The sequence below is a fragment of the Acipenser ruthenus genome, chromosome 4, assembly GCF_902713425.1.
Source record: "Acipenser ruthenus chromosome 4, fAciRut3.2 maternal haplotype, whole genome shotgun sequence".
NCBI lineage: Eukaryota > Metazoa > Chordata > Actinopteri > Acipenseriformes > Acipenseridae > Acipenser > Acipenser ruthenus.
In genome coordinates, this window is record NC_081192.1 from 50,282,020 (window position 1) to 50,293,690 (window position 11,671).

Consider the following 11,671-nt stretch of genomic DNA (forward strand, 5'->3'; position numbering starts at 1 on the left):
AATTTTCCCTTTTGTCCTGCAGACATTAAAAAGAACCCTGTAAACATGATCCAGCCATGTTTAATGATGACATCTGCAGTAAAATAACACTAAACAAAGTCAAGTTTATCATTCCACTTTAAATCCAAGGAGAAACTACATCTAGATACAGCATTCCTTTTAACCATCATGCCAGATATCAAAAGTGTATAGGAATAGAAAGAAGAGTATATTATTATTATTATTATTATTATTATTATTATTATTATTATTATTATTATTATTATTATTATTATTTAAATATTTTGCAAAAACTTTTAACAAAACAGGGCATGTTTTATTGAATTCAGTCATTTCAACTGATATTAGGTCATGGTAATTTCATTTCTAGATACCTACAGTCCAAATTTGAAGTGATTTTTAATGTCATGCTAACAATTCTGGTATGCTCTATAATATGCCAATGTTTTCAATGCAAAACGAGCAGAGCCATGAAAACGAGGTCTCTGCCACACCAGATAGTAATGTACAGTAAGCAGAGTTGCAGAGCTACACAGTTTTTATCAGATTAGCTGCCACAATAATGTGTCCGTTGATAAATTGTAGCTTAAACATTTGTCCACATTTTAATCGAGGTATCAAACTCTAAACCTTAATATTTCAAGTCTGATATCTGCTTATGTTTAATGTTTAAATATTAATAAATATTCGTCAACAAATAAGTTGGACATTTTTAAATTATCCTTGTATGATCAGTACGGGGTGCGCGACAGTGCAATATTAATCAAGGCTTGGTGTAATTTGGTCCTCCAACCAGCAGAGGGTATTTCTCGCTCACTTTCGCCGCAGTGACAAGTCAAAGAAAAACATCTCCTTGATTGTTTGAAAAAAACATGGGGTCATAGATTTCTGTTCCGCCGCTGTACATGAGACTGCTTCCAGTTTGTTTTTGTTTACATTTTGAATCTTTAAATCCGTAAACTTTTTTATATTTTTTTTAATATATAGACACAGTACTGAAATATCGCCGTGTTTAGGGTTATTGAATCATGGCATGACCCCGTTACATGAAAGTGACGTTATTTTGGGCATTGCAGGCAGCCGTCTTTTGAATTTGTTTTTGTGTTCTGATTTGCAAAGATGCCGCTGGGGTTGAAGCCTTGCTGTAGCATTTGCAAGACCAATTCCTCCTCAATGTGGAAGAAAGGCAATCAGGGTGAGATCCTGTGCAATAATTGTACAGGGAAGAGCGCCAACTGCAGTGGTGCCACGGGAACACCCTCCTCCATAGCACAACAAAATAATGGTGGCGGAAAACAGGTACATTGTTTCCAAATACTCTATTATTACTTTAAATGTTGAGTGGTAAAATGCGTCCATCAATATTTTTATTTTATTTAATGTTGTGTATAATATCGGTAGTGCGTGTAATTATATGAGTATCAAACTAGGTGAATAGGTTGGGTTCTTTAATAGAAACAGGTGGATTTTGGGCAGCTATATGTTATTTATTTTTATTTGTATTTTCTTTCCAGTCGAAACAAGAGAACCACAGGCGGTCAGCGCGATTAAGAAACACCAAATACAAGGCCCCAGCTTCTGAGAAGAAAGTTTCTACCAAAGGGAAAGGCAGACGTCATATATTTAAACTTAAAAATGTAAGGGCTTAATCAGTTTTTGTGTGCAGATTACGCCAGTAAAGATACTTGGAAATCTACAACATAGCATAGTTTTCAAACATCTCTATTAAATTAATTAAAAATTTGGTCTGTTATGGCTTGTGGTTGATAAATGATGATTGGTTGTGTTTATGGAGTGTGCCTCAGATTCATTGCAAAAAACTACGTTAAGATCAGAGGTGTAGTGCTATATTTAGAAGTGAAGGGTCGCAATTATTCAGTAATAGTACGCTTTTTTCTTAATTTAGTTTTGTTGTAAATTCTTTGTATTTCAGCCAATTAAAGCACCAGAACCTGTATCTACAATAATCACTTCTGAATCAGTGTTTTACAAGGTAAGGATAATTGTTACAAATATTTTTAACTGCAGTTGGATTGATCTGCATGGCTGATCCAGGCTTGCCTTCACTGCTCTCTTTGTTCTAGGGTGTGTATTATCAGGTTGGAGATGTTATCAAAGTGATCGATGAAGAGGATAGAAAGCCATACTATGCTCAGATCCGGGGGTTTATTCAAGATCAGTACTGTGAAAAGAGTGCAGCCCTGACTTGGCTCATTCCCACCCAGGCCAGCCTAAGAGACCAGTTTGATCCAGCTACCTATATAGTCGGTGAGTGTGGAGTGGAACTAGGGCAAATAAATCAAAATGCTGTCAGAATGGTATAATTGTTATCAACACGGGTCAGTGCTGTTCTGGCTACCCAGGGTCACAATCCTGCATAGTGTGAAATCAGGTACCTGGGTCGTACTCGGGTTGACCTGAGATGCTTGGTTGGAAGCGTCTGTAACAAGCTACTTCTGGAGCATTGATACACACGTTGCGTACTTGCATTTTTCACATGAGGTCCTGACCCAGATAGGTTCCGATCTGGGTAGAGCATGCCAGTGTGAAAGGGGCTCAAGGTTGATTTCAAAATAGCTGACTGGAATAACAAAGTTGAACTTCAAGTCATTTTAGTGGTGTCATTAAACCCAGCTAATCAGTTCCTCTAACAGTACAGATTGCACAGATCCTTCGGTCTGGGATACTCGTCTGGTAGATGCATACATAAACAGTAAATATTCTTAATGTTATATAAAAACTGTCTCACTCATTGAGGTCTGAGAGATTGTTGGTTAGAAAGTATGTGAAATACTGTTGCCCACTATGATGATTTTTCTGTAGCATGTTCTCTTGCCACCTGCCTATTCTGTGATCGTGATGACTTATTGCATCTTTTAGGACCAGAGGAGGACCTTCCAAGAAAAATGGAGTACTTGGAATTTGTGTGCCACGCCCCTTCTGAATATTTCAAGTCTCGCTCTTGTCCCTTTCCCACCATTCCAGTTCGACCTGAAAAGGGCTACATATGGACTCACATTGGACCCATGTCTGCTATTGCAATCAAAGAATCTGTCGGAAACAGTTTGTAGCCTGGTTTGGTAGAGTTATTCTCTGCCTATGAAGTGCCTGGACTGATGTATAAGAAAGTTGAAATTGAAAGTGGTGGAGATTGTTTCAATTTTCTGGGCCAGCAAAAACTTTAGTAAATCATAATTTGAGGATATGAAAAATATATAAATGTAGAGATGTAAATAAATAAAATGGTTTTGCCTGGTTGTTCTTGCATAGTCACGATATGCATTCTTGTCCCAAACAAAGATGCCACGTTCACACTTTATTGCCTGCAATCCATTGATGATAGAACACAAAGCTAGGTTTCAGTGTTTGCAAACTATTTGTGGCAGAATACAGAGATGGCACGTTGTAAAGTTTGATTCCTTTAGTTGGATTGCAGAATAAAATACAGTAAACTATGAGAACATTTAAAGGTGGTGAAATTACAAATATAGGTTTAAAAGCTATGCAAATATTGTAAAAACAATAATCTTTTTGAAAAAAATTCAATATACTAACCAGAAGTACCGAAGACTTTTACAGTTTTATGAGCAGAGGAAGGGGCCCAGGACTTATTCACCTAACTTCTCATAATTGTTAGATACTCAGAAAGAGATTTATTTGTAAATAAATACAAAATGCCTAATGTCTTTTGTGTCCTTGAATTATTCTGTTGTATTTATTATTTTCTAATTTTAAACCCACAATAGACTGCATCACCGAGGTTAAAATTAGCCTATATTATGAAGCATTCCCCTAAGTGGAGCTTGTATGAGGTTGCAATACCACTGCCGTTGCTGCACCTACCATTACTAATAGCTAATAAAACATTTCAGTAGGTAACTTCACATTGTCAGTGTTCTGGAACCTCTGGTCATAATGATGTAGACCACATATGGTCTTTTTAGCTGGTACACAATTGTATTCTATGATTATCCATTTGTGTCATTCTTTTAATCTATGACCATATTATTGATACAGACCACTCGCTTTCAGACAGGGTCTTTACACTCTATTTAGTGATTCTCTCAATAAAAGAATACCATTACAGTATCCAGTAGAAATTCGCAATTTCACTGCCACATAAAAGGACTTTATTTTCAATGACAAAAAATCATGTTTGTACTTGTATGTACTTACAGCAACGGTAATTCAAATGAATGTATTACATTAAAAAAAGTAAATATAATATATAGTTTATAATAATGAAAGTACTAATTTCAAATTTCTCTTACCACAATCTAAAACCATCATGGGCTCAAAAATCATTGACAAAACTAACAATGTTTTTATAATTCAAATGATCTGTTTTGAAATCAACACACACAAGTAGTAATAGCGGATTCCTGATTTATAATCTAATTTATAGGACAATGAGAGTTTTTGTAAGGCATTATTTGCCTAATCCTGTTATCTGTAGAATGAACAAGAACAGTTTAATTACATCCAGGTACAGGTTCAGTGCAGCAAATACATACTCCTCTGGGTTTATGCTGTATTTGTGATTTCCTCCCAACATCAACTGCGTGTCAATAACCAGATACTAAAAAAAAAAAAAAACAAGAAAAGAAAACCCTGCATGGTATTACTTTCTTGAAAGATTATTACAATTAAGTGTTTGAAGCTGTAGTTCAGGAGGCAGGTTATGCATTCAAATCTCAGACTGTAAAGGTTAATATTACATTTATATATATATATATATATATATATATATATATATATATATATATATATATATATATATATATATATATATAATGTGATGGATAAATACTTACAACTGCAAAGATCAATGTTCCAATGGAAGCATAAACTATCTGCAGCCACTGCAATAGATAATAGGGAATAAACAAAAATCAGATTTCTTGTGAAGGTTCAGATTTTGTATTACTAATTCCTACATCCCTTTGGGGATTACTTTATTACATTATTTTCCACAGTTCCAAAACTGAACCAATCTGGTTTGTGTATCTGTTTGTATCAATGGGGTTACCTTGCTGTTTTTGTACTTTATGTTCATCTGCGTTTATTGGGTTTGCTCCCCTTTGGCACATCATTGTGGCAATCTCACTTAAAAATCGGAGGCTTTTTCATTGGTACCTTCTTATTTGAGTGCTCTGGTAGAAGGGGCTAGCATTAGTTGTAGCTTACACTCTCAGGATTCTGTTCATTTAGCTGTTACAGGGCTCAAACACGTTTGGGAGAATTATATTTTGCACATCAACTCCTGAAGACATGGAATTGTTTGAAAATGGAATTTGATCATTTTTCGTTTTCTGGTTATAAAGACAGTATTTCAGAATTGCTTAGAACCTCCTGCCAATGCTTCTCCTTCAGTCCACATTACCAAATAGATACGTCCTATGTATTCTGTTCTTTGATCTCTGTATGATGCTGATTAAGTCTGAACCACACATGTTTTTTATTGTGTTGCTTGTATTTTTATATTTTTTTTCCCCAGGACCCCCTTGTAATGAGGCATCTATCTCAATGGGTAAATCTACTGGTTAAATAAAAAATACATAAAATAAAATGTATCCATCTGTCCACCAGGGTAGAAGGTATGGGGAACAGATGAACCAATAAAAAATTGAACTCACCAGCCACCAACAACATTTCTGTGTAGCACAGCTATGCAAGGAGTCATGAACGAAGTAACAGAAAATTATTTGAAGCTAAAGGAATGCTGAGAGGTCTGAGAAAGAAGACTGCTCTGTTTGACTTGGGAAATAAACAAACCATTTTACAGTAACTGTAATCAGGGACCTACTATCTACTTGACTCCTGCTCTTAAATACTTTTACTGAACTTGGAAAGTTAAAATACTTACGCGGCTCCGAATGATTGCACATAGTATTCCAAATGCTAACAGTGACAAGCAAACAGCCCATATTGTTCCAACTGCTATGGTGAAGTCCACCTGAAATAAAATCCAGGACAACAGTGAAGGAGTGAAATTTGCTCTGTGGAGCAATAACTAAGTTCATGATGTACCTTCTTAGCCTCCTCAAGGAACTGTATTAATAACGAAGTTCATGAAGTACCTTCTTAGCCTCCTCAAGGAACTGTATTAATAACTAATAGGAAGTTGTAATGTAAATGACCAGTAAACAGCAGCTCAGTCAATGGATTTTTATTTGAATTTCATTTATCTTGGGTACATTTGTACAGAATGTTTAAGTGATTTGTTCAAATTTAATTAGCCACTCAGTACTTCTATTTCAAACTCTATTACTTGCTGCCAAAGACAGCTTAATAACAGCTAACTACTCTTGGACTTTTTTCAGCACAGTTGATCAGATGACATTATCGGTTTAGTCCCATTATACTGTTTATCCTTGTCTCTTGGTCAGCCTGCTTTATTGATTAATTGTTCCTAATAGAAGTGGCCACATGATGTAGAACTAAAGAATCCAAGAAAAGTTGTTTCTATATTTCACTTTCCAAGCAGGGGAAACTTGATGCCATTTTCCTCCACATTCAATCAACGGTACTTACTTTGGTTTGCATTGCAAACACCGACAGTCCAAAAGATACAAATGCAGTCGCTCCAACAGCCCACATCACAGCATCAGCTGTGAAAAAACTGAAAGGAAAAAAAAATGCCATGTAAATGTACTGAACCTTAATTTACACTTTCCTTCTAAATTGCAATAACTTCTTTACCGTGGAAGACAATACAAAAATGCAAACGCATACTGGTGGATGCCACTATATAGTTAGGGGCTAACGGGCAGAATGTAAAGGGGACACAGCTAGCAAGATTAAGGGGTAATTTATTGTGTGTTGTAAATTCACTAATGTTACATAACTTTTTTTTTCTTTGAGGCTGACATTGAAATACACTTACACTGTTGTAGACCCAAGCATCAGACCTTCAACAATAGTCTAAAATGAAAGAAACACAAAGTATGGAGTATCATTATAGCATCATTGATTTTTTTTAAACACATGCCCAGCATGATGGAAAAAAAAGTTTTTCCATTTCTTTTAGTTTCATTTTTCCCCCCTGACATTTCTTTATTTATAGCCTTTATTTATAGGGTCAATATCTGTCACCATAACCTAATAAAAATCTACCAAAAATACATGCTACCACTTTAACATCTTAAACATAATACACTTTATTATAAAGCCTAACCAAGAGGTAAGCTGTTCCCCTAGTTTAACTTAAATTTTTATTAGATGCAAATCAATTCACAAACCGCCCTGTACCAGAAATGATCAGAACACATACTTACAAACAATGCAAGGAAAATGAAATTTAATGGGACTTTCCGGCGGGCGTTTTCAAAACAAGACAAAATAATGATCAGAACAAATAACACAGGACTGAAAAAAAGGAGAGGCAAAAACTTATTGGAAGCAAGGATATTTAACACAAAAAAACTGCACTTTACCAGTATAGATCTTTCTAACAATACATTGTGTCAGCATGCTTTAAAAGAAGCGTATTCATCACTGGCAATACATTATGAAATAATTTCCACTCTTATCTTCATCACAATGCATTTATTGCAGTTTTCTGTATATTCTCATACCTGTAACTGAACCTTCCTTACCTGACAATTGCTTAAACTTATAAACTTGGAAGCTGAAAAGCAGCATAGTCTTAAAGTGGGACCAAAGCTATTCCATATTTTGTGTTATCTTCTACATTTCAATGCATTGAAAAGGAAATATGTTAAACATTTGGAGCTATTAACATAAAACATATCCAGATAGTTATTATTTCTAATAAAATCAGTAGATAATCAGTAGATGAGCTAGTTAATACCTACAACACCACCTTGACTGGTATATTAGATACTGTAGCGCTAATCAAAACTCAGAGTGTCTTTTAAAAAAGCTCAAATGATACAACTCGTAAGATGAAATATGAGGGTCGTAAACTACAACGGAGATGGCAGGAATCTAAACTGCACGTTCATTACATCGCATGGAAGGGCCACCTGGAAAATATAGAAAGGCTCTGCCGTTGGCTAGATCATCATATTATTCTAATTTAATTTAAACAAATAAAAATAATTCTAGATTTCTTTTTGATACCCTAGAGAAAAGTAATTAATCCTTCCCCTAAGAGTCCTACCCTTGACATTGGTTCCTCTCACAGCTACAATGACTTCTTACATTTCTTTAAAAATAAAATACTAGACATCAGAAAGGGTCCACAGACACCTTCTATTAAGGAGAACTCCAGCACAATTTTACCAACTACACCTATTAAGACTACTACTCTCTTGATCCTATTCCTACAAAAAAACTATTCAAATTATGTTCATAGTGTTATTAATACCCACATTTTAAAAAATTATAAATGGTTCACTTTCCTTCGATATAGTTCCCTCAGCACTTAAGGTAGCTGTGGTAAAGCATATGCTAAAGAAACACAATTTGGACCCTAACGTCCTCAATAATTATAGACCAATCTCTAACCTACCACTCTTAAATAAGGTTCTAGAGAGTTGTTGCAATTCAATTACAAAAAATTCAAACTCTTAATGGTATATTCAAGAACTTTTCATGCTGCACATAGCTCTTATACAGCCCTTGTCAGAGTTGTGAATGATCTGCTGATAAGTTCTGACTTGGGCTTTCCATCAGTTTTAATTCTTCTAGATCTAAGTGCTGCCATTGAGGTCCCAAAACGTGTGGTATCCCGCTTGCAGCTTGTTCAGAATACTGCTGCTAGAATTCTGACTAAAACCAGAAAAAGTGAACATATTACCCCTGTTTTGGCCTCTTTACACTGGCCCCCTGTGCAGTATAGAATTGATTTTAAGATGTTGTTATATGTGTGACATGCTATACAAATGTATTGTGATTTGTTCTTTTTTCTGCCATGTACTGTACAGTGCTTTGCAATACTTTTGTGTAAAATGCAATAAATAAAATAAATAAATAATACTTACACCAAGGCATATGTAAACCATGGATTCTTCCATATCCAATCATTGAGTGTGTTCCTAGAATACAAAGGAATTTTTAAATTATACAAGTTATTGTACATTCACCCAACAGTACAAGAGGTACAGTTGTTTGTATGAGATGTTCAGACAAGGTCTTAATATGAAAGATGAGTTCAAAGAAGGGCAGCGACATGTAGCCATGGCTACTACAATACAGAAAAAAGTTCTTGAATGACCTAGTTTCCTCCACTATATTAAGTAATCTCCAACGTTAAAACAAGGGTTTTGTTCAAAAGCTTGTTGTCTGATGGTTCCCTTACTCCCTCCCCACCTCCATCTCAAACAACAGTTTCTATAGCAACCCTAATACCAAAAAAAATGGCATGTCTGAAAAATCGGAAAAATAAAACCCTTCTATATAAATATCTAAAGTATCTCAAAGCCTGTACTTACCAGTACACAAACATGCAGATGAAACCAACAGTAACTATTAGCTGGGCCATCAAGATTAGGTAGACTTTCCTGATAAAAGCTGTAGAACATAAAACCAAATTTGCCCTCATTAGTTTTATAGCACAGTTAAAAGGGAAGAGCCACAATGTGCTTTTTGAATTTGTTTCATCTCATAATTGAGGGGTGTCCTGGTTGATATCCCAGAATTTCAGTCATCTCATTTTGCTTACTATTATTTCCCCCAAAAAAATTCTGGAAAATGAAAAAAAGGTGGTGGAAAAACGTTTCACTTTTCAGAAAACTGTGTTTGGTTGATAACGGAAAAATAGAGATATCAAGGGTTTCTCACCCTTCAATTTACTATTGATTTTGAACTTCAGCGTGAAAACCAGAGAAAGACTAAAATTAAGTGCTCACCTCTTCTAATGGCCTTCTCAGAAAAAACATTGTGTGGTGCATCAGCGAAGCTGTTGGAGTACTCTGGCGGAGGGTCATCCTGTGGGGATGAGGGCCCCACTGTGAATCCTGTCCCTGCTGGTGCTGGAGAGAGAGAAGCAGGGTTCCCAAAACCTACTCTGGATCCTGACTGGGCAGGAGGAGGGTGGCCCTGCTTGGAGTTTCCTTGTGGAGTGTATCCAGGGAGTGCCTGTGTGGATGGGTAAGCCGGGTTGCAGCTTGTAACTGTCTGTTCACTGTAGGCATTCTCCATTTCAAATAGTCCTCTGGATGTTGCTGTACCTACAGGGGCAACCAAACAAGCATTCCTTCGTAACAATAAAACCCTACACTTTCAACACAACAAACATTTAACATAGAACAATCAATGTTTGTATTTATTTTGGATATACTGTATCAATCTTCTATTTATAATTTAATACTAAATGTGCCATGTTGTTATATAGGAAAGTATAATAAAATGTGCTTTCCCTTTATTCATGTATTTAAGGTTTCTGTTTTTACACCTCCACAAAAAACAATTACCAGAATTTGTTTTACTGTACCTGTATACAAATAAGAGACTAAAACCCCCCACCAAAAGATTTACTGAGAAAAATCCATTCAGACGAGAAGAAACACGACTTTGATCCCTTTCCTGTAAATTATTTTAACAAACTCAATAGAAGCAATAATGTTTTAGTTATTTTATTTTAGAATGTCTCTTCAATTTCTTTTAAAACAATTAACTATTTACTTCCTTATGTGAATATGTAACGCACAATCAAAAGAGAAACTGACATCAGTTCAAATAAATCTAAAGTTTGTTACTGAACACTATGGAAATTGAAATGTAATGAGAATAAAAAATTAAGCTTACCTTGTGTGTGTTTTCAAGAACGAACCATTATAATGGAGTTGACCGCAGGCAGAGTACTTTAAGGGTGCCAGGCTGTACTTCTCTCTCACTCATGGTTACCTTATTTATCTAACGTACCTGATTATCACACTGATAAGGGTTTTAAGGTTTAATCAGACACACCTGGAAAATGCATGCATTTTGCACACAACAGCCACGAATTGAAATGTATTTGTTTAAGCAAAGTACATAGCAGCAGTGTGGAGTAGTGGTTAGGGCTCTGGACTTTTGACCGGAGGGTTGTGGGTTCAATCCCCAGTGGGGGACACTGCTGTTGTACCCTTGAGCAAGGTACTTTACCTAGATTGCTCCAGTAAAAACCCAACTGTATAAATGGGTAATTGTATGTAAAAATAATGTGATATCTGTATAATGTGATATCTGTATAATGTGATATCTTGTAACAATTGTAAGTCGCCCTGGATAAGGGTGTCTGCTAAGAAATAAATAATAATAATAATAATACATAGATCACAGTTCAATAACTCTAAAGAAACCACCTTGGTTAGGTTCATTTTTTTGCACTTTAAATATATATCCTTGTATTTAACTTTTGTTTCAGGTATTTCTTAATTGTTTCCTACAGTAAACTATAGTATTACATTCTGCACTTGTTTCTATTGCCTTTTTGTAAAATAAGAAAAAAACAAACAGCACAATATTCAAAGCCTACATTGCTATATATTCATTTCCCTTTCGAATAGTATTTGCACGAATTTCTCTGCCGACAACTAAGAAAAGAGGCTTCTGCCGTAAAGGAGGACTTCAACAAAGCTGCATGCTATATAAGGAGCCTTTTTTTGCTGCTGAATTTATTATTTATTATTATTATTATTTATTTCTTAGCAGACGCCCTTATCCAGGGCGACTTACAATTGTTACAAGATATCACATTATTTTTACATACAATTCCCCATTT

At 35.4% G+C, this 11,671-nt stretch overlaps 2 protein-coding genes across 3 annotated transcripts; one reads left to right on the forward strand and one right to left on the reverse strand.

Moving 5' to 3' along the window:
- Nucleotides 1–860: 860 nt before the first annotated feature.
- LOC117399887 (GATA zinc finger domain-containing protein 1) lies at nucleotides 861–3,686 on the forward strand. Its single transcript, XM_033999319.3, has 5 exons — nucleotides 861–1,299; nucleotides 1,515–1,637; nucleotides 1,934–1,993; nucleotides 2,085–2,268; nucleotides 2,881–3,686. The coding sequence occupies exons 1-5, from the start codon at nucleotides 1,120–1,122 to the stop codon at nucleotides 3,069–3,071; spliced, it is 738 nt and encodes a 245-aa protein (XP_033855210.1). The 5' UTR covers nucleotides 861–1,119; the 3' UTR covers nucleotides 3,072–3,686.
- Nucleotides 3,687–4,184: 498 nt separating this feature from the next.
- Nucleotides 4,185–11,118, reverse strand: LOC117400781 (protein lifeguard 1-like). 2 transcript variants are annotated; one of them, XM_059022503.1, is made up of 10 exons: nucleotides 10,714–11,118; nucleotides 9,816–10,136; nucleotides 9,399–9,477; nucleotides 8,949–9,002; nucleotides 7,278–7,368; nucleotides 6,887–6,924; nucleotides 6,535–6,622; nucleotides 5,867–5,956; nucleotides 4,815–4,862; nucleotides 4,185–4,579 (listed from the first exon to the last, which is right to left on the reverse strand). In XM_059022503.1, the coding sequence occupies exons 2-10, from the start codon at nucleotides 10,105–10,107 to the stop codon at nucleotides 4,430–4,432; spliced, it is 930 nt and encodes a 309-aa protein (XP_058878486.1). In that variant the 5' UTR covers nucleotides 10,108–10,136; nucleotides 10,714–11,118; the 3' UTR covers nucleotides 4,185–4,429. The 2 variants fall into 2 exon arrangements, with proteins under 2 accessions (XP_058878486.1, XP_033857003.3); XM_034001112.3 differs by having other exon boundaries at nucleotides 9,816–11,118.
- Nucleotides 11,119–11,671: the final 553 nt, after the last annotated feature.